Source organism: Bos javanicus, chromosome X (genome assembly GCF_032452875.1).
Source record: "Bos javanicus breed banteng chromosome X, ARS-OSU_banteng_1.0, whole genome shotgun sequence".
Lineage (NCBI taxonomy): Eukaryota > Metazoa > Chordata > Mammalia > Artiodactyla > Bovidae > Bos > Bos javanicus.
The window spans coordinates 130537082-130560981 of NC_083897.1; the positions used below are offsets into that span (position 1 = coordinate 130537082).

At 40.9% G+C, this 23900-nt stretch overlaps 1 protein-coding gene across 1 annotated transcript in view; it reads left to right on the top strand.

The window, feature by feature from the left end:
* Positions 1–23900, top strand: part of MAP3K15 (mitogen-activated protein kinase kinase kinase 15) — a 144849-nt gene that overhangs the window by 46252 nt on the left and 74697 nt on the right. Inside the window, exons 4-6 of the mRNA XM_061407999.1 lie at positions 8993–9186; positions 12261–12429; positions 14440–14546. Of these exons, the coding sequence (XP_061263983.1) occupies positions 8993–9186; positions 12261–12429; positions 14440–14546 (470 nt within the window). The remainder of the gene's footprint in view (positions 1–8992; positions 9187–12260; positions 12430–14439; positions 14547–23900) is intronic.

Below are 23900 nucleotides of genomic sequence, written 5' to 3' on the forward strand. Positions count from 1 at the left end.
CTGTGCTCTCTGAGATGAATAGATTTGCTTAAGGAAGACTGTCAACAAGATTTCAGCACAAATATTTGTTTTGGAAATATTTTTAAAGCTTCTAACAATTCTATCCAAATAGGTTGGACTCTTGCACCTTCAATTTACCTACCTCTTATGGAGACTGGGGATTATTTAGTTGTAATGTTTGTAAGTATTTTTGTTAGAATTCTTACTCTGTATAATATCATCTTTTAACAAAGCTGAGAGAAGAAAGGAAAATAAGTCTTTATAGAGTTACATTAACCTGTTTGTTTACCTTCCAAATTATTTTCATTTGTTTCTGTGGATTCAGGTTACCAAATGGTGCTATTTCCTTATTCAAGTACAGCCTTGTTTCTACCTACATCTTTTGTACTGTTAGTGTCAAATATGTTACATATCTATTAATATATGTTATAGGCCCCAACATGTGATTATATGTGTCATTTTGTGCCATTGTCTTTTAACCCAGTTAAGACAAGAAAAGAAATTAGCAATTATATTGTTTCTTACAGTTACCTATATAACTAACTTTATTGCATATTTTTAAAGAATATTTGTTTGGCTGTGCCAGGTCTTAGTCGCAGTAAGCAGGATCTTCAATTTTCATTGTGGTATGTGGGATCTTTAGTTGCGACATGTGAACTCTTAGTTGCTGCATGTGGGATCTAGTTCTCTGACCAGGAATCCTCGTCTCCTGCATTGGGGGCGTGGAGTCTTAGCCACTGGACCACCAGGGAAGTCCCCATACTTTGTTTTTATTGTGTGAATTAAAATTACTGTCTGGTATCACTTGCTTTCAGCCTGAAGAAGTTCCTTTGGTATTTTTTTTTTTTTTAATAAAACATGTCTTCTAGGAACAAACTATCTCAGTTTGTGTTTACTTAAAAATGTCTTTATTTTCTCCTTTTCTCCTCAGATTTTCTTTCAGATCCTTTATTAGGGTGTTGAAATTTTCTCTAAAGATCTTGTGTACTTTAGGTAAAGTTAGATTCTCCTTCATTTATAAAAGATAGTTTTGCTAGATACAAGATTTTGGTTGACTTTCTTTTCCTCATCTCTTTGAATATGTTGTTATACTGCCTTCTAACTTTCATTGCTTCTGACGAAAAGTCACATGTTGATTTTATTGAGTTACCCTTGTACACAATAAGACACTTTTTTCTCTTGCTGCTTTCAAGACTTTGTCTTTCACAGTTTCGACTACAGTGTATCTGGATGTGGCTCTCTTTGAGTTTATCCTACTTGGAATTTAGCTTCTTGGGTATATAGATTAGCTTAATCAAATTTTGAATTTTTCAGCAATTATTTCTTTTAGTGTAGTCCTGCTCCTTTCCTCTCCTTCCAGGACTCCCATTATGATCTGTTTTTGTTGGTATACTTGATGGTGTCCCACATTTCTTTGAGGTTCTGTTCATTTTTCTTCATTCTTTTTTCTCTCTGTTCTTCAGTCTGCATAATCTTCTGTTGATCTGTCTACAAATTTGCTGATTCTGTCTTCCATTGTAATTTCTTCTTGAGCCCCTTCAGTGAATTTTTAATTTTGGTTATTATCCTTTTGGGACTTCCTTGGTGGCTCAGACAGTTAAGAATCTGCCTATAATGCAGGAAACCCAGGTTCAATCCCTGGTTTCTGAAGATCCCCTGGAGAAGGGAATGACTACCCACTCCAGTATTCTTGCCTGGAGAATTCCATGGACAGAGGAGCCTGGCCGGCTATAGTCCATGGTGTTGCCAAAAGTCAGACACGACTGAAAGACTAACACTATTTTTTCATTATACTTTTTAGCTCCAGGGGCTTCCCTGGTGGCTCAGACAGTAAAGAATCCACCTACAATGTGAGAGACCTGGGTTCAATCCCTGGGTTGGGGAGATCCCCTGGAGGAGGGCATGGCAACCCACTCCAGTATTCTTGCCTGCAAAATCCTCATGGACAGAGGTCCCTGGAGGCTACAGTCTGTGGGGTTGCAAAGAGTTGGACATGACTGAGCAACTGAGCAGCACCAGAATTCCCCTTTACTTTTTTTTTTTTTTTTTGTAATTCCTAATTCTTCATTGATATTCTGTATTTGATGATACATTGTTTGTTGAGTATGATTTCCTTTAGTTCTTTTAGCATATTTATAGTAGCAGTTTTCAAGTCTTTGTCTCCTGAGTCCAATACCTGGGTCCTTTCAAAGGCAGTTACTCAAAGGCAGTTACTCATTGCCTGCTGTTTTTCATATATATGGACCACACTGCCCTGTTTCTTTGCATTTTTTGTGGTTGAAAACTGGACACTTTAGGTAATGTAGCAACTCTGGATACTGATTTCTCTCCCTCCTGCCTCTGCAATTTCTTCCTGTTTATTGGTTTATTTGTTGAGTGACTTCGCTGGACTAGTTCACTGAGGTCTCTTTCCTCCACAGTGTGCAGCCTCTGATGTCACTCCTCAGAAGGTGCAGCCTTGGGCATGCACACAGCTACCCTAACTCATCCCCACCTGGGGATGACAGTGATTATAGCTGGGCTCTCTTGGACTATATCTTTCCCTAATTTCACTATTAAGTTTTTCTTCTTGATTTTTTCTTTTTTTGGTTGCACTGGGTCTTGTTGCTGCCCACGGGCTCCTCACTGCAGTGGCTTCTCGTGTTGCAAAGCACAGGCTGTAGGCACATTGACTTCAGTAGTTGCGACACTCGAGCTCAGAAGTTGTGGTACATGGGCTTAGCTGCTCCACAGTATGTGGAGTCTTGCTGGATCAGGGGTTGAACCCATGTCTCCTGCGTTGGCAGGTAGATTCTTAAACACTGGGCCACAGGAGAGTTCCCTGGTGGGATTTAAGTTCCTGATTGATCTTCCTCTATTGATACCACATCCAGTTGTTAGTGTCCCCAAATTGGTAGCTAATTGCTTTATTGTTTTTGCCAGTAACCTGAGACATAAATGTTTCACAGTCTAATATCATTAACATTGGACTTCTTTGCAGATGTGGTTTTTTAAGGCTGTTCTTTAAAGTCTACTCTGACCACAGGAAGGCTTCCATAACTCTCTGTTCCCCTGTTCCTTTTTGTTAAACTTCTAGCTGGTCTACCTTTCACCCATTGCTCTCATGGAGCTACCAGCCTCCTCTTCATTTCTTGCTACAAAAGTCTTCGTAGTCTTTGACAGCTTTCATGGGTTTGAACTTCCCCATGCTATGTTCCACATAAAACCAGTCTCCTTAGGGAGAGCTGCAGAGCTCTGTGTTTTTACCTCATGCCTTGACCCTAGGCAGAGCTCTGCACCACTGCTCCAGAGCAGGACAAGGGGATAGCAGCCTGCCTCTTTCAGAATGATACCCTGCTATGAGTGGGCTGCTGGCCAGAGCTAGCAGCCCCTGACCTTCTCAGCTTGCCTCTCCTAACATGGAACCTCCATCCGATGTGAGCTGGGACATAGATGATCAGGGCCCAGTATTCTTGGCCTGATTCACCTAAGATGCCATACGAGTGGGAAGTGGGTGAGGGGATGGAGCCCTGGTTCTCTTAACCACACGTACCTGGATTAGGGCTTTTACAACACAGGACGGTGGTGAATGAGGATGCTGGTGGCCTAGCCTTCCTAGGGAGAAACTGTCATCTTAGACTTGAGATTGGGGGTGGCAGGGGGCCACATCTTCTTGGCTGTACCCATCCAGAGTAGAACTGTCACTCTGGGCTGGAGGGTAGGAGAAGAACAGCTTATAGCTCACATGCTACAGCCTCACTGTCCTTATCAAGATTTAATTGTTTTTTTGAATAAAGATCTCTTGTCCATTTGCTGTTTGCTCTTAAGACATTTTATACAGACTTGAAATGGTTTTTTTAGAAAAATATTTGTTACCAGTTATGGTTGATTTTCTGGGAAGGGAATCTGAGGAGCTCCACATACCTCCAGTCTAGCCCTAACTTTTTGAAAATAACAAACTCCATTCCTTCAGGGATTTTTATTTTTTACCTTCTAGACTTCACTGATTCACACAGCTCTTTTATCCTTCTTAGTCTAAACTAGGAAATCTTTTTGCCATAAACTCAACCAACTTTAGGTAAAAGAACAAGCAGATTAATGTATAAATGAATGTATAATGGCATTTAATTTAATTAACTTTGGCACCATGACTTGCTTGATATAGATGATGGAGAAATGTGTCTCTAACCTACCAAAAGCTTACTTTGCTGGGCACTTTGAATCGATCTTTGAGAATTTGCAGATATTACCAGAGGGGGAAGGGTCTTTGTTCCTCTGGTGCAGGCTTTGCTCAGCGATTGCTAGGAAGTAACCATGAGTCTGCCTCCTGTTCCCCATTTATCACCAACATACCCATAATGTTGCCACCTCTCTTTATAACACACCAGCATTTGCAGTGAGAGGTGTTTAACTCCAGTATCTAGTGTCCACAGGGACAGTCTCCAGCTGCTATTTTGTAGCATGGTAAGTACTTTCATAAAATCTGTTATCAGGAATCATGAAACATCAGGCAGGTTAGTGTTAGACAAGGGTTGGCCCACCATTTGTTTTAGTATGACCTGTGAGCTTACAATGGCTTTTACACTTTTTAGCGATTGAGAAAAACAATCAGAAGATGAAGAATATTTTGTTGTTGTTGTTTAGTCACTAAGTCATGTCCAACTGTTTGCAACCTTGTGGACTAGAGCCTGCCAGGCTGCTCTGTCCATGGGATTTCCCAGGCAAGAATACTGAAGTGTGTTGCCTTTTCCTTCTCCAGGTAGTCCTCCCAACCCAGGGATTGAACCAGTGTCTCCTGCATTGGCAGGCAGATTCTTTACCACTGAGCCACTGGGGAAGCCCAAAGAATATTCTAGGACATGTAAAAATATGAAATTCAGATTTTTGCCCATAAATAGTTTCACTGGGCACAGCCATGCTCATGTGTCTGTGTCTTGTCTGTGGCTGCTTTCATGATTTAACAGCAGAGTTGAGTACTTGGAGAGTAGAGATTATATGGCCCACAAGACCAAAAATATTTACCATCTGGCCTTTTACAGAAAAAGTGTGCTGATGCAGTCTCAAGTATGATTGAGTGGAGCAGCGCTAGTCATTTTTCCTTAACAAAGTATTTTAGGGCCTACAGACATCTCATCAGGGATATAGATGCCCTAGGAGGTACAAAAGAAGGAGAGAATTTCAAGACAATTATTTGTATTTTGAATTTAGATAGAAGAATGCCACCTGTCCTTGTGTAAGCAAATCTTATTCAAAAGGAAAACAAAAATGTCTGTCACATATATGTTTGAAACTAGTTCCCCAATGTGGAGTCTTCCCAAGACTTCTGTTTGATCTGAAATTGTAGCATTCTGACAGTTGTCTCTGGGGCGAATGAATTTCTTTTTAATTTAGAAGAAGTTGTATTGCTCATTTGACCTCTCATTCTTGGTGAAAGTGTGCTTCCTAGGTTATGTGTTATGCCAAATTATCCCATCACTTCATGGCAAATAGATGGGGAAACAGTGACAGACTTTATTTTTTGGGGCTCCAAAATCACTGCAGATGGTGACTGCAACCATGAAATTAAAAGACACTTACTCCTTGTAAGAAAAGTTATGACCAACCTAGACAGCATATTAAAAAGCAGAGACATTACTTTGCCAACAAAGGTCCATCTAGTCAAGGCTATGAAACCATGGATGTGAGAGTTGGACCATAAAGAAAGCTGAGTGCCGAAGAATTGATGAACTGTGGTGTTGGAGAAGACTCTTGAGAGTCCCTTGGACAGCAGGGAGATCCAATCAGTCCATCCTAAAGGAAATCAGTCCTGAATATTCATTGGAAGGACTGATGCTGAAGCTGAAATTCCAATGCTTTGGCCACCTGATGCAAAGAACTGACTCCTTGGAAAAGAACCTGATGCTGGGAAAGATTGAAGGCAGGAGGAGAAGGGGACGACGGAGGATGAGATGGTTGGATGGCATCACTGACACAATGGACATGGGTTTGGGTGGACTCTGGGATTTGGTGATGGACAGGGAGGCCTGGGTGCTGCGGTTCATGGAGTCGCAAAGAGTCAGACATGACTGAGCAACTGAACTGATGCCAAATTTCCTAGATAACTCCTTTAGTTTAACAAATTAGGGGGAAAAGTCAGATGTATTATTGCTGGCATCAAATTCTTTAAAACTTAATGAAGATATAGGAATTAACAAGTCAGAAATTTTAACATAGTGGCTTTTTGTAACAGTACAGACAAAATAGAGACTGTGATAGTAGAATGTCGTTTAAGAGCATATTGTAGTCCTCCAAATATGCTAAAAACTGAACATGGGCTTGAAAAAGTGAAAAGTGAAAGTCTCTCAGTCGTATCCGACTCTTTGCAACCCCATGGACTGTATAGTCCTTGGAATTCTCCAGGCCAGAATACTGGAGTGGGTAGCCTTTCCTTCCTGAAGGGGACCCTCCCAACCCAGGGATCGAACCCAGGTCTCCTGCATTGCAGGTGGATTCTTTACCAGCTGAGCCACAAGGGAAGCCCAAGAATACTGGAGTGGGTAGCCTTTCCCTTCTCCAGGGGATCTACCCAACCCAGGGATCAAAACTAGATCACCCACATTGCAGGCGAATTCTTTACCAGCTGAGCCACAAGGGAAGCCCAAGAATACTGGAGTGGATAGCCTATCTCTTCTCCAGGGGATCTTCCCAACCCAGGAATCGAACTGGGGTCTCGTGCATTGCACAGGCAGACTCTTTACCAACTGAGCTCTCAGGGAGCCCGAGCGTGGGCTGAATGCTATTTACAGGTAGGGTTTCTTTTTCTATTTCATGTTCAGTGCTCCCATTTCACTTAGTTTATGTTTTCTAATTTCTGTGTCTTTTTTCTGTTTTTCGTTCTCAAGCCTTTATCAAGCATAGTAGAAAAACTTTTATATATGTATATATATGTGTGTGTGTATATATAGTATGTATGATATATATATTTTAGAAATGTTATGAATTTTTGCCTAGCTAAAAAATTTATGACATTTTAATTTCACTTTTTTGACTTAGTATAAATAGAATGCTAGGTTTCTAATTAATATTCAGTCAAAACTTTGATATAGTTACATATATTTTGGCATCTGATATTACTGCTAAAAGACTAGAAAGTTCATTATCTTAGTGATCTTTTTTACAAAAATTTGAAGCTCAAAACTTCTAATCCAGTTCTGAGAATATCAAGAAATACTATGTTGTTTAAAAAAACCCAGAAAACATGTGATAACAGTATTATTAACTAAAGTACAATTTTGTACAAATTTCACAAGATTTTATGCTAATGTCCATTATTTATTTTCATACCTTATTCAAGATTCTGCTTTGTATTTAGTTGCATTGAGCAGTTTCAGCTGCATGCAACAAATTCTGATAAATTCTCTTTTCATTTTTATTCTGTTACAAATATTTTCTAATTTTCCTTCTTAGGGCTTCTTAGGTACATCCATCATTTAAAAGTGGACATTTAATTTCCAAATACATAGGGGTTTTAAATATTTTTGATATTAATTTTTCATTTTAATATTTTTCATTTAAATGCTTCCTCCTCTGTAATCACCCTCTGTGTTTTTTCAGTCTTCTAAGTTTACTGAGGCTTTCAATGGCTAAGTCAAAGATCTCTCTTGGTAAATGTCACATTGGACTTGAAAATACGTGGGTTATTTTCAAATATCTTTTGATACAGATTTCTAACATAATTCCACAGTGATAAGAGAACCAACTCTGTATGATTTCAGTACATTTAGACCATGAATTTTTTGCATCTGTTTTATGCCCCTGGATATGTTCCAGTGTCTCCTAGTTTATATATAGTCTATGGGAACTTGAATAGAATTTGTATCCTACTGTTGTGTGAAAATTGTATTAATCTTAATTATGTTGAATTGGTGCTTTCCTTCTACTTTGCTATATCTTCATTCTATTAATACTTGAGAGTTTGATAAAGAAACTCCAACTAAAAATTTATCTATTTAGAATAATTGTAATATATAGTAGAACTATATGTAACTTTCTTGTATATTTTCCAAGTCTCCTGTAAATGTGTTATCATACTTTAATAATTTAAAAACTGAAAGAGTAAAAAAAAAACTAAAGGTAGCATTTATGCTTTAAAAAATAGTTACAATTTGACTATGAATCATGATTATTCCACAGAAAAAGCATAGTTTTACTTGAGTATTATTTGACAATGTAAAAATTTTTAAACAAAATGTTTTCCCAAAACATCTCTGGGACTAATTATATCTGTTAATATCTGCTTCCTGCAAAACAGTTTCTACTCAAAAAAGTTTATAAATAATTCACCTGTGGTTAAATTATCAAATAATAAGGCTTTTCCTGCTGCTGCTGCTGCTGCTAAGTCGCTTCAGTCGTGTCCGACTCTGTGAGACCCCATAGACGGCAGCCCACCAGGCTCCCCCGTCCCTGGGATTCTCCAGGCAAGAACACTGGAGTGGGTTGCCATTTCCTTCTCCAAGGCATGAAAGTGAAAAGTGAAAGTGAAGTCGCTCAGTCGTGTCCGACTCTTAGCGACCCCATGGACTGCAGCCTACCAGGCTCCTCCATCCATGGGATTTTCCAGGCAAGAGTACTGGAGTGGGGTGCCATTGCCATGCCAAAAGAAAGTAAATTAAACCTTTACATTTTACTTCTTGGTTATCATTGGGCTGAAGTTCCCTCTGATTTGGAGGATATGTAATGAAATATAATTTCTGAGAATTAAAAACCTAAAATCTCTGCCAGTGAAATTCAGAGATGTATACTGCTCAGTTCAGCATTGAAAACCAAATTTTTGTTGTATGCCCATGTGTTAGAGCTTGTGAAATGGCGTGGTTTCCTGTTTGCATCTGATAGATTCATAGTCATATTGTGCAAGTAGTTGTTCATCATCAGTCATTTTCTCCTTTCCTGTCCCACCAAGGTTCCACCTGCCCAAATCCATAGCTGTGCTTCTGCATTGCTTATTTTGTGAAACATTTTTGTTTGTTTTTTCCAGGCATCCAGTGGAAATTATTACTTCATCCCATATATCGTGACACCATGCGCTGATTATTTTTGCTGTGAGAGTGATGCCCAGCGGCGTGCCTCGGAGTACATGCAGCCCAACTGGGACACCCTCCTCGGTCCACTGTGTGTGCCTCTGGTGGACAGGTTTACTAGCCTCCTCAAGGACATCCATGTGACCTCATGGTAATTCCCATCAACTGTCCTCAACCTTGGGAGCTTGACCAAAATTTTCCCTTCGTGTCCATGGAGGTGATGTACCTTCAAGAGACCATAGTGCCCAGAGAGCGGGGAACTCCAACCAGTCATTTTAAAGTCATCCTGGAATCCAGGGTTTCACACTGGCTCACTGCATTGGGCTGTTGAGGTGTAGCTGAAAGAGAATGAAACTGGAGTTGAGGTCAGGGTTCAGTTTGTGTTTGGTTCCAGCTCCTTACGCAACCTTGACAAATAGCTTTTCTGTAGCTGTTTTCTCATCTAGAAAGGAACTTAAATCATTGATTTTCTTTAATGTGCTTTCAACTCTGACATTCTGTGTTCTAAGATCATTTCTGAAGGTGAGTTCCTGCCCACCGCCAATCAGCTGTTGAGGTGGTTAATATGTGTCAGCAAGGTTATTCCAAACATTAGCCCCTATGCTGTACAAGTCAGGGTATGTTGAGTCAAGCTGAAGCCATCCTGACCACAGTGTGCCCTGGGACATGTTCTTGGTAGATTTATGTCAGAGAAGGTGTGGAGCAATAATTCAAGAGCTGACAGGTTTGGGTTTGAATCCTGGCTCAGGCTGTCCTTCACTGTGTAGCCTTGGGACAGTCAGCTCACCTCTTGGAGCCTCAGTGCTCAAGAAACCAGCCCTTGAAATATCCCTGTTTTGAAACTTGAAGGCAGAAAAATTATTCCACTTAAAGAAAGAATTCAGATTTCCTTTGCCTGTAGCCAGTTTAAAGGATTTACTCCTGAAAGTTAAGTCACAAGGAGGATTTGTCTTTCCAAAACAAATGAAAATCCAAAGCGCTGGCAGAACTGACTTGAAGTATAAGGGCCGCACGTCCCTCTGGCTTGCACTGTGGTCCCCCAGACTGTGGAGCATTACTACTGTGGGGCTGGTGGGAGGTGCATGCTTCTTCACAGTCTGCTCTCCTTTTCTATCCTGTCACCTCTTTTCTGGACACACAGTTTCTGCTGCAGATTGTAATGGGAAAAGAAGACTGGCAACTCAGGTATATGTGACCACATGCCAATCTAGAAAGTAAACGGGGCACCGTTTGCAGCACATCCCTCAAAAACCTCATTCGGACCCAGCTTGCTAACTATTGTCTTACTGCACAGTGAATATTCTAGTGAGGTTCAGGGAGAAAAGTGTCCCAGGATCATTTTTTCAGGTCTGACGAGGAAGTAGGCTGGCTTGAGTCTGCCAGATGAGCAAGGTGTCTGCAAGAAGTGGCCTCAGGTTTGTTTCTCATTCACTTTATGTATGTTTCAGTAGGAAGACAAGTCTTTCAATTTGGTTTAATTTCAAAGAACTTGAAATACCTGTTGGTTGATTCCACCCCTTGAACTCCCAGATACCTGGCAAGGGTTAGTGAGAGGGTAAATGATGCTAATGATTGAAAACATCTGTAACAGTGGCAGACAGATTTTCAGCTCAAATGGCAACTTGCATAGATTGATGAAGGCCACCCGGAGCCCTGTGCAGAAAAGGGATTTGAAGCCATTTCCAAGTTCACACTGATTAGCAGTCTCTTTCCTGGTTACCAGAGGCAGAAATGGCTGCATGTTTATTACATACATGTTGTCTCCAAGCCATACTTAATTCAGTGTTTTGTTTATTTACTTACAGGTTACCATTCTTATTAGGTTTCTTAGTTTATTGGAACTATTTTTCAGAGTTCCCCTTGAAAACAAGACTGAAGTGTACATTTTTACTTGACAGAAGAAACTCATAACGCTTTAATAGCTTTTGATGCCTTTATAGTCCAGCAAATGGACAGTGGCTATCAACCAACTTAATTATTCATTTGATTAATCATAGAATTTTAAACATTAGTAGAATCTACTCATTTGCTCATCATTGAGGTAATAAGCAAGAGACAAGGGGATAAAAATTAAAGCAATGCACTGATACTTTTATATCAGAGCACTTGCACTTTACTTAAGTAAAGTGAATTTTACTTTACTTAAGTGAAAGTAAATTAATTCCACTTAATTAGTGAAATGTTGAGATTTATTATAAGCATTGGACCAGGAAGTGTACTGTAAACACTTTTTTGGACAGAGTTTTGTAACAATTAAAATCAACATTGGTTATTCTTTGGTATTGTTTCTCATCCTCTGAAGACTATTACTTGTTAAACTTGTTCTTTTTAAGAAACAACCTAAGTTTACTGTCTACAGTTAAATCGTTTCAGCTGTGTAATGGGTTGACAGTATTATAACTTGGTCATGCCAAGTCTCCATAGAAAAAAAATTGCTTGGAAAGTAGACAACATATTTAAATTCATCTATTTTAAACCAAGTACTGAATATTAGCATTGGTTCTTGGAGGGGCTATGGTGAGACATTCCAGTGTGAATTTAAACTGCTTTAAATGTTGTAATACATCCCTGTTATTATATGGATGCCCACATAAAGGAAGTTCTGTGTCTTCCATTAGGAAAGCATTCTGGCTGTCAAAAATGACATAGAGAATAGGGGGTGAAAGGCAGAGGTGGTCTGCAGGTGTCCAGGCATGGCTTCTTGTATTGCTCCTGGACACATCCAGATTTTGTTTCTCGACCAGTTGTAAAAAGCTTTGTGATTACTAGCTGGGGATACCTGAAAGATACATCTTAAAGACATTTATCTTATTATGTTTCATTGCTTTGGAGTTTTGTTCGGCTTTGTGAAAAATCTCTTAATGGTGGGGGAAATTACTCTTCAAGTGAAGTACTTTCTTGTCCTCTATGTGTTTGAAAATACAAGAGGAGAGGAGATGGGGTGGGGTAGCTAGTGAGTCCTGTGTGTTATCCAAATACATCGGGGGTCAACTTTGAAAATATTTTCAAGGTCATAATGAACTGATTTTATTTGTAACTGTTGAGTGGTTAGGTTTTTGCAAAGTGACATTCACAAGTAGGATGTGCTCCCCGTTGGCTGATCCTGGGAGGCTCAGGTGTGGGCAAGGCCTAAGTCACGTCCATGAGAGCTAGGTTTGTTTGGGCTGCAGCACAGTCCTGGATGCTTGTAGACATGACTGGAGCTTTTCTTGTTTCCCTCTCCAGTGCTTATTACAAAGAAACCTTGTTAAATGACATCCGGAGAGCCAGAGAGAAATACCAGGGTGATGAACTGGCCAAGGAGCTGGCTCGGATCAAACTCCGCATGGATAACACTGAGGTTCTGACCTCAGACATCATCATTAATTTACTGCTGTCCTATCGCGATATCCAGGTATGCCATATGCTTATCTAAATGCTTATCACAGTTCTTCCCTGACATGGGGAATTCCTTGTATGAAGTACTCATACACTAGATGTATGGTTAGGTAGCTGTTTTATAGCCAAAATAGGAATGTGGCCGGGTGATAGGTCACTATCTTTTGTGGTAGAAATGTTGCAGAAGGTTTTGTCATGTCAGAAGGGTGCTCCAGCAAATTCTTAGATATGGTACTGCTTAGTAAAAGGAGTTCAGAATTTAACAGTTTATATGCAGTTTGTGCTAGGCGTTGTTCCAAGCCCTTTGTAAGCCCTAATTCACTTAATCCTCTTCAGAAGCCTATGGGGTGCACAGTCTGATTATTCCCATTTTAAAAATGAGGAACATGAGGTACAGAGAAGCTAAATAACTTGCCTAAGGTCACACAGCAGTTGGCAAAAGTCAAGATTCAAACTGAGGCAACCAACTCTGTTGTCCTTGCTCTTAATGCCTCTCCTCTTCTACTTCCTTTAGGCCTTTGTCACTTCCTTCTTTGTTTAGCTCTACCTGTTAGTGAAAGGGAGGGCAGGAGTAACAGAGGCATGTCCAGGAATCAGGGGCTGCAGGGCTTTATTCTAAGACAAGGGGCAGAGACTTCTGGAAAGTCCTGAAGACAGGGTTTGTAGAATATGGTACCATGAAGGAAAGCAATCATTTCCCCCCTCCAAGTTTAATGCCGTGGGGCCATTTCCAAGACATCTTGTCTTCCTTCCCTTTGGAGGAACACAGAGCAGTGTACATAACCTGTAGAATTCTATCAGTGCAAAGCCATGTTGGAGGTTGTTGGCCACAGGTCTTTAGATGAGAGAGGCTTCCATTTATGACCTGAGCCAAGAACAAGAGTCAACCACTTAAGGAACTCATGCCCCTGGTGACAAACAGATGCATCTAATTGATTTTAATAGCAGATGCTATTAGAAATTATGCTGACTGAGTGATGCCCCATGGAACAAGAGAATGGGAAGGACCTTGTTTGACGTCTTTCTTCCATTGAGTGGCTGGCTTCCTTCTGCCCGTGCTCTCACACATCTCTACTCTTTATAACCTTCCCTTGGTGGGACTCTTAGGCTCAAAGATGAGTCGGAAGCTTCTTGCAGTACTTTGCTTTCCCTTTCCTTGCGCAGCAGCATCAAAGTGTAATGCCACAAAACAGGCGTGAGATTTCGGTGGGAAGTCCTCGTTTGCTAACTGTGGCCAGCTGTCAGCAAGTTGGCCAGTAACAGTGATTCTGAGTTGGCTGAAAGGGTAACAGATGGCACTGCTCACAGGGGATACAGCCGAGACGAACACGGTAGCAATTTTTCCCTGGGTAATTATGCAGTTTAGAGCCGTGGTTCTCAAGCGGGGGACATATGGCAGTGTCTGGAGATATTTTGGGTTGTCACAACTTGGGGTGGGGGGTGGAGTGCTACTGGCACCTAGTGGGTCAAGGTCACAGGTGCTGCTTAATATCCCATGATACACAGGACAGCCCCCACCATAAAGAATGATCCAGCCAGCCCCCAAATGTCACTAGTGCTAAGGCTGAGAAACTGATTTAAATGAATTGGAATGTTTCTGACAAAATAGGAAGCCTTGGGATATTTCCTCCCTTTACGTGGCAAATGACTATAAGATTTCTTATATATTTACATCCAGTTCATTTTAACCCACAGCCCTGCCACTGGTGATAACTCTCCTAAGCTCAAAATGTGGTACCTTTTCCTAGATGCTTGGCTCATTCGTTTATCATCTTTGAATCTAACTTCCTTTCCTTGATCCTTTTGTGGCCTCCGAGAGCAGGGATTCTTCCTGTGTCTTCTCTCATCCATCTTGTTGTTGTTTTTAATCTCATTGCTCTTCTTTTAAGGACTTTAACTGCACTAAATACTTCCTGTAGGGAAGGGCCTATATTTAAATGCCGAGGTGGTCTCATGTTTATAACTGTTTAAGAAACCCTGCAAAGAGCTACATTTCCTCTCTCACCTTGGGACCTCTTGCCAACAGGACTATGATGCAATGGTGAAGCTGGTAGAAACACTGGAGATGCTGCCTACATGTGATTTGGCTGACCAGCATAACATTAAATTCCACTATGCGTTTGCACTGAATAGGTAAGAGTGATAATGTATGGATAGAGTTTTGAAGCAGGCCAGCTGTTAAATTCTGCTTCCTTTTTTTCTTCTTTTTTAAAATTGTAATATTATTGCTTTACAATGTTGCTAGTTTCCACTGTACAACTAAGTGTATCAACTATATGTATGCGTATATCCCCTCCCTCTTGAGGCTCCCTCCCACCCCCTAGCCTACCCTTCCGGGTCATCACAGAGCACCGGGCTGAGCTTCCTGTGTTGCACAGCAGCTTCCCATTAGCTATTTTACACGTGGTAGTGTGTATATGTCATTGTTATTCTCTCAATTTGTCCCGCCCTCCCCTTCCCCCACTGTATTCACATGTCCCTTCTCTACATCTGTATCTCTGTTTCTGCCCTTCAAATAGATTCACCTGTACCATTTTCTAGATTCCACAAATATGTATTAATATATGATACTTGTTTTTCTCTTTGACTTACTCTACTCTGTATGACAGATTCTAGGTCCATCAACATCACTGCAAATGACCCAATTTCATTCCTTTTTAGGGCCAAGTAGTATTTCATCATATATATATATGTCTCACATCTTCTTTATCTATTCCTCTGTTGATGCACACCTAGGTTGCTTCCGTATCCTGGCTATTGTAAATAGTGCTGCATTGAACACTGGGGTACATCTGTCTTTTTGAATTATGGTTTTCTAAAGGTATACAACCAGTAGTGGGATTGCTGGGTCATATCATACCTTTACTTTGAATTTTTTAAGGAACCTCCATACTGTTCTCCATTGTGGCTGTACCAGCTTACACTCCCACCAACAGTGTAGGAGGGTCTCCTTTTCTCCATACCCTCTCCAGCATTTATTGTTTGTAGACTTTTTGATGATGGCCATTCTGACCAGTGTGAGGTGATACCTCATTGTAGTTTTATTTGCATTTCTGTAATAATGAGTGATGTTGAGCATCTTAAATTCTGTTTCCTTCTTTCATTCAACCCTCATTGAGTATGAGCCAGATCATGGCTGAATGCCAAAGTTAAGAAAATGGACATGACATGATCTTAACCTTTAGGGACTTTGTCTTTGGAGCATATATTCTAGCTGTGAGGTCAGATGTGCACCTAAACCCCTACAGCTCAGAGTGATAAATGTCTTCATGAATACCGCAGCATAGTAGAGGGAGGAAGTCATTCTGCTTTGGGGTTTTCAAGAGGCTTCTCGGGAGTCTTTTGGGCTGGGTTTTGAAGACTTAGTAAGAATTGCCTCATGGGCGGAGGAGACCATGGGATGGGGTTGAGGAAGAGGCCACTCCACGTGGCCAGAAGTGTGGGCAGAGAGTTCTTCAGGTGTGGGGACCTCCAGAATATGAGCTATAGGTGCAGCAAATGTGTGCAGTGAGGCGGAGTGTGGAGGGTGGGACTGTGTTGTGACAGGACTGTATATATACCAACGAGGAGCTGAAAATGTCTCATAGACTGTGGAGGTAGGGGGCTAGTTTAACAACAGGATTAACATTGAATGATGGGGAAGGGGGCTGCTGTCTTCCTGTACTAGTGTAATCTGAATTACTAGGCTAGGTAGAGTATGTGAGACTTGAAAATTCCTGCCTGGAGACCCTGAGCCTCAAAAGCATATTGCTAGGGGTGCCAGCTAAGATGCTGTAGTATAGAGACCCCAAATGCAGTGATTGAAATTTCTATTTCACATAGCAGTCTAGAGGTGAGTGGACCAGGCTAGTGGCATAGGAGTTGTTCAGGGATCTAACTTCTGCCCATTTTGTAGCTCTTTCATTCCCAAGAGTGTTGTTCTCTTCTAGTTGAAACAGTCACTGCTTTACTCTTTGTTCCAGCCTGATGAAAGGAGTAGTGTGGAAGCCCAGTTAAGCCATTTCCTTTAATGCAAGTAGAATTTTCATGGGCCACTTCCACTGACATTCTGTTGGTGAGAGCACAGTCATGACCCCTATCTAACTATAAGGGAAGCTGGGAAATGGAGTCTCTCACTGAGTGGCCATGTGGAGAATAAATAGGAGTTTGATGCATCTAATCTCACAAAATCCAAGCTGCCTAAACATCTTAGCCCTACAGTTACTCTTCCTCCACGATAAGATACAGGAAGAGGGATGGCATTGGGTGAACATAGTGAGAGCTACATACAAATCCACTTCCTGCTGGGGCTAGGAATCACTCATGTTTGAATCACACTGCCAAAAACTTGAGGATATTCAAATGTGGCTTGAGAATCAGAGTTCTGGCACCTTCTTATCAACCCTCCGTGGCAAACATCTTCCTTAGGGAATGAGTACAGTGAGGGTTGATGGGGACCGAGTTAGAGGACACTTGCATCTAATTTCTCAGAGGCTTGGCTTTGCTTCAGCAGCTGGATTAAGCTGTATATGGTAGACTCGCCACTGGCAGCATCTGCATGGCAGCAGCCACACAATCTATGGCTTCAGGATTCTTGTAACACATATGAAGGAACATCTCTCTTTTGTACTGAAGTATATAAAGCACATGGGCAGTGAAGTGTGTAGATCTTTATACAACTTGAATTTTAATAAATAGATATACACACGTAAACAAAACCCCTATCAAAATATGAAATAGTTCCACCCCCACCCCAGAAGTTCCTTTGTTCCCCTTTGCAGGTAGTCCCCACCCCTCTACAGGCCCCCACTCTTCATATATTGCAACCTCTGTCTCCAGAGATGAGTTTTTTCTGTCCTTGAACTTTGTATAAATGGAATCACACAGTATGGGCTTCCCAGGTGGCTCAGTGGTAAAGAATCTGCCTGCCAGTGCAGGAGACACAGGTCAGGAGGATCCCTTGGAGAAGGGAATGGCAACCCACTCCAGTATTCTCACTGGAGAATTCCATGGATAGAGGAGCCTGACGGGCTACAGTCCATGGGGTCACAAAGAGTCAGACACGGCTGAGCGATTAAACAGCAGTCACAGAGTATGTACCATTTTGTGCCTGGCTCCCTACACTCGGTGTCGTGTTTCTGAGATTCGCCCATGCTGTTTACGGTGTCAGTGGTTCATTCCTTCTCCTTGCTGTGGAGTGTTTTGCTGTGTGGATATGCCACAAGTGATGTATCCATTTCACAGCTGGCAGACGAGCTTGTTTCCAGTTTGGGGGTACTGAGAACAGTGCTGCTATTAGCATTTATGTGCATGGCTTTTGCACACCTCTGGGCACATTTCTGTTGGGTACAAAGCACATGCTTGTGTCCTACTGTACTAGACACCTGCAAGCAGTGGTTAAGTGAAAGTCGCTTAGTCGTGTCCAGCTTTTTGCGATCCCATGGACTGTAGCCCGCCAGGCTCCTCTGTCCATGGAATTCTCCAGGCAAGAATACTGCAGTGGGTAACCATTCCCTTCTCCAGAGGATCTTCCCAACCCAGGGATTGAACCCAGGCCTCCCACAGTGCAGGCAGATTCTTTACCAGATTCTGAGCCACCAGGCAACCAGCAAGCAGTGGTAGTCAGGATTTTTACTCTTTTTGGTGGAGGACCTCAATGGTCTCTATGAAAATAAGCCTTCTCTCTCTCCCAGCAGTCTTTAAACTCAGCATCCCAAGGCGGGTAACATGGGGATGGGCATCTTCCTTAAGCCTGAAAAGGAATTTCTGTAACTCTGTCCCCCCAGAGTAGTGGGGAGATAGATATAATTTATACTTAATTATATGTTAAGTATATATAATTTATTATTATAATTTATTCTTAATATATAAATTTATTTAAGAATAAATTATATTTAAGATAATATATAAATTATATTTAAGTATAATTTATCTTAAATACAATTTATTCTTAAATTATACTTGGTCGATCCTTGACTTAAAAGGATTAATCAGTTATCCCTGGTGAAGTTTCTGGAAGAATGCCTGGCATACCATAAGTGCTTTTTTTTTTTAAATGGCTCGTTAAATTGAAACTAAGAGGGCCTTTTAAATCACTCACCACCAAGTCTTTTCCCGGACCAAGTAGAGGTACCGGGTTGTCAAGCAGAATGAAATAGTCTGATAACCATCCACTCAAAGTAATAAAAGAATAAAATGTGTTTTGAAATGGAAAATCAATATCTAGGAGAACCCAGCGTGGCAAGATAAAGTGATTCCAAGATGATACACTTTCCATTTGGAAGCGGAATGGCTGGGGTTACTCTCTGGACAACCACCTTTCTGATGATCGGGTCTTGTCCTTCTAGTCTGATTGTCCCCTGTACAGCGGTCCCCAACCTTTCTCGTACCAGGGACCCATTTCATGGAAGACAACTTTTCCATGGAGTAGGGTTGGAGGGGATGGTTTGGGGATGATTCAAATACATTACATTTATTGTGTACCTTACTTCTATGATTATTACATCAGCTCCACCTCAGATCATCAGGCATTAGATCCTGGGGGCTGGGGACCTCTGTCCTGTTAGACAGTGGTTCTCTTCACTGTCAGGAAAACAATCACCACAAATATGTATTGAGGCTGGTCAGGCCCCTCATTGCCAAGAATCTCATTTTCTCCAACCAAAGAGGGATTTTCTGTGTAACTGCAATATTTGCCTCATGTATCCATGCAGTCTGTTCCTGAATCTTTGCTTTAGGTATAATTTGGCCACCCATCAGCAGTTTCACAGTAGGACTTGGCATCATGTACAGTTTTGAGAAAGTTTATGGAGGTACTGTGTGTTTATAAAGGGGAATATCAGTGTTGAACAAATAATTTTCCTGCATTACAGTTGACCTTTAACTCTTAGGAAGTGGAACAAATCATGGCCATTAGTGTTACTAAAGGTTGACAGTGATGAATGATTGCACCGTCAGATACCAAGGGCCCCTGTATTATGCTGCCTTGAACTGGCATCTTTTCCTGACAGCTTCCCCTTCACTGCATTCAGAAGCCCAGTCAAAGGTATTTCCATTTCCACTGAGCACTTAAATTGCTTGCTTCCCAGTGGCATGGAACCTTTGTAAACAGTTTTTACTGGCTGTTACTTTTACAGATGGGACTTTATTAGATATGCTAAGGCAGCTAGAAGATCCAGCTAGGGATCAAGGCAGCAGGCAGATGCATGGTCTGGAAGAACAACAACAGAATCAAAGTCCTGGGTTTAAAAACAACAAAATTAGCCTGTCAAAGAGCGGGAGTATACTCTTATTCTACTCCCTGCATCTTTGGGTCCACACTGCCAACCCTGGCAACGTTGAACTATTCAGCAAAGTGGAAGGGGAGACTGAATGTGTGACACGTGTATTGGAATAGCTGATGTATTGCTCTGTGAACAAGTTAAGGATGGAGAGAGTAAGATACTCTGTGGGCCCTAGAAACATGTAGAGGAATACAAGATGAATGATACTGAATCCAGCACACACCAAAGGGACTGCAGGCTTGTTCCAGAACCTACAGCAGTCAACTCATCCTCAACCTCTGGGCTACCCATCCAGGCCCCTGCTCAGGTGGAGGGATGGAGAGAACTTTTGTCTCTGCAGTAACTGCCAGCCTCCTTTTCTTTGTTTGTTTATGTTCACTGTGTGATCTCACCATATTAATTCATATGTTTAGATAAAGAACCATTTTTGTTACATGTTTGTAAAGGGTAGGAAAATGATGACATCACCCTACTTTTTTTTGTCTATTTTTTAATTGAAGTATAGTTGGTTTACAGGGACTTCCCAGGTATCTCAGTAGTAAAGAAGCTGCCTGTTAATGCAGGAGATGTGGGTTTGATCTCTGGGTCAGGAAGATCCACTGGAGAAGGAAATGGCAACTCACTCCAGCACTCCAGTATTCTTGCCTAGACAGCTCCATGAACAGAGGAACCTGGCGGATTATAGTCCATGGAGTCGCAAAGAGTCAGACACAGTTTAGCGACTAAACAGCATGGTTGGTTTGCAGTGTTATGTCAGTTTCAGGTATACAGCAAAGTGATTACATATTACATATATATTCTTTTTCAGATTCTTTTCCATTATAAGTTATTATAATATGTATAGTTCCCTGTTCTATTAAGTAAGTCCTTGTATCTGTTTTATATATAGTAGTATATATATGTTAATCCCAATCTCCTAATTTATCCCTCCCCCCTTTTCCCTTTGGTAACCATAAATTTGTTTTCTATCTCTGTGGGACTATTCATGTTTTGTAAGTAAGTTCATTTGTATCATTTTTTTAGACTCCACATATTAGCGATGTCATGCAATAGTTGTCTTTCTGTGTCTGACTTACTAGCACTACTTTCCTAGTCCATTTGCCTCCAGGGACCTAAAACCGTGTTGCAAAAAGAAGGATACGTATTTGTAGTGATTGTTTTCCTGGAACCACAGAATCTATGCATTTATAAGGAATCATGTAGTCTCAATCCTTTATTTTAGAGAGGAAAAAGAAAGGCAAGGGCCCAGAATAAAGCAGCTGGTCAATAAGAGCTTGGGGACCAGAACTCCCCAGTTTGAACCCAGCTTTTTACATACACTGGTTTCGTATCATGGCATAATCAAGGGAACTCTGCCCAGATAGCTTGAGCTTCTATTTTGTTTGCCTGATGGGCAACTAAAATAAGCCATAGGCCTCTTGGAATTGTAGGGCCATACTTTGTGTGTGTGTGTGTCTGTGCATGCTCATTTGTATGCGACTCTCTGCAACCCCATGGACTGCAACCTGCCAAGTGTCTGTGTCCGTGGGATCCTCCAGGCAAGAGCACTGGGGCAGGTTGCCACCGCCGCCTCCAGGAGATCTTCCCAACCCGGGGATCAAACCCACATCTCCTGCATTGGCAGGCAGATTCTCCACCACTGCACTACTTGGAAGACCCTTATAAACATAATGTTAGGCCAAAGAAGTAAGACATAAGAGTAACATAGAAGATAATTCGATGTATCTTATTTCTTCCTTTCTAAGATGCAGAATTTTTTATATTTTTAAAGTAATGCTGAAATTTGTTATCTTACAATTGATGACCTCATAATACTTGGTCATGATTTAGTTATTAGATTTTTTTTCTTCCTTATTGAGCCATCAAATAATGACATTTTAAATTCTATAAAATACAAAAAACATGCAAAGCTAAACCATTTGCTTTATAGATATAGAAACCCTTAACTATATAGAAAAGCAAAGATAAGATATGATATTAAGTATTTAAGATGCTAAGGATGGTGATATCATCTTAGGTGTTTAAGATGCTTTGGAACGTTCTAGAGGTCTAGCTGGCAAGGGTACCAGGCACTCCTTGATCCTTTGGGAAGGATATGTTTGCTCTGTAAAACCTGGAGATGGAATTCAACACAATTTACTCAGCATCTGTTGGGCCATACTTTTATGTCTCACTTTTTCATATATGATGAGGGCATTAGACAGTAGCTGAATATTAAAGCCACTTTCATAGTAAACACTTTTTATACCAAAAGACCAATTGCATTTTTTTCTGAGAAATAGATGATCTTATATTGTCTGAGCAGTGGCCTGGCTGATAATAACATATTTTCCTTTTGAAAAATTTTTATCCAGAGAAGTTATCACTTCCATCTGTCCTCCTTCCTCCCTGCTGGTATCCTTGAGCATATGTTATCTTCCTTTTCTGTCAAATTCCTGCTACAATTCCCTTTCTTTTGTCCTTCCTTCATTTACTGACTTATTTGTATGTCAGTGGAAGGGCTTTGTGCTAAAGGAGAGAGCTCATTACCAGTGACTCAAGTTAATGAGTGATTTTAAAATGTGATCACATGTGTACATATTACACACTTGAACTTACATAGACAAGTGAACTTGTTCTCTTCAAATTAATCATGCTGCAGTACTCTGCCTTTAACAATGCTGCCATTATTCAGAATACCATTGTATCATTGGGTGGGGGGAGATTTTTCCTTCAGAATTGTTTTGTCAGCTAACATGGCCTATAGGAAATCAGTATCATTACTTTGGGCTTTGAAGGAAAACAGATTTGGATTTGAATTCCAACTCCTATACTTAAGTCTCATGGCCATGATCAAGCCACTGAATCTCCTGAAGCCTTACCTTCCTCATATGTAAAATGGGTACTAACATTTACCATGTAGTAAGCATTCCAGAGAGTCATCCTGGCATGAAGCTAGTGCTTGGCTGTGACTGTGACTCTTACTGTGTAGTTTATTCATCTGCATTTTTACTAAGTTTAAGAGAAAATGTTTGACCATTTCTAAATATCAAAACTACTTGGAAAATGCAGAGATTTTGCCACCAAAGAAGATAGTTTAAAGGAAGAAATTTCATAAAGCCGTGCTGATAAAAGTGTTGTTAGCGTGAAAACGTTGCTGGGATAAGTATATGGTCCTCTGAGGTGATGATTTTGAATGAGACAAAGTTCGTTTGAATGTAGACATTTGTAGGGGAAAGAATAGTGTGTTTAGTCAAATTCAGAGTTGATTAATGTACAGCAAGTTTCTCAGCTCTGCATTACTAACATCTGGAGCTGCATAATTCTGTTTGGGAGGCCGTCTTATGTATTGTAGGAAGTTTAGCAACTTCCCAGTTCTTCTACACTAGATGCCAGTAGCCACCCTCCTCAACCAAAGTTGTGACAATCAAAAGTGTCTCCAGACATTGCTAGGTGTCTCCTAGGGACAAAACCAGCCTGACGTGAGACCACTGCTTTATAGGGAGTCATTCTGGGTTGTGAGAAGAGCATTTGCTTTGATATTTGAATCACTTACCAGCAATATGATGTTAACAAGGTACCAGGATGAAGATTCTATGGTGTGGATTAAAATAGATACACCATATGCAAGTGGCCTGCATAGCTCCCAGCAGCTGTTAATAAAAGTTCAGTTCCTTCTTCACTTATCTCCTCCTTTCACTTCTTAATTCAAATGGGGAGGTTACCTAGTATGGTATAAAAATATTACAGAATCTCGGTCAAAATCCCAACTGCGTTTTCCACAGAAATAGGAAAAAAAATCCTAAAATTCACATAGAATTCTATCACACAAGACCCCCAAATAGCCTAAGCAATCTTGAGACAGAAGAACAAAGCTGTATCATACTTTCTGAGTTGAAACTATAACCCAGGTCTCCCACACTGTAGGCAGACGCTTTACCCTCTGAGCCACCAGGGAAGCATATGTATTACAAAGGTATGGTAATCGAAATAGTATGATACTAGCAAAATGATCCAGACACACAGACCAGTAGAACAGAATAGAGCCCAAGAGATAAGTCCATGCATATACAGTCAACTAATCTTTGACAGGGCATCAGGATTACATGATGTAGAAAAGATAGTCTTTTCAATAAGTGGTGTTGGCAAAAGTGGATGAAAGTGAAAGTAGCTCAGTCGTGTCCAACTCATTGTGACCCCGTGGACTATACACTCCATGGAATTCTCCAGGCCAGAATCCTGGAAT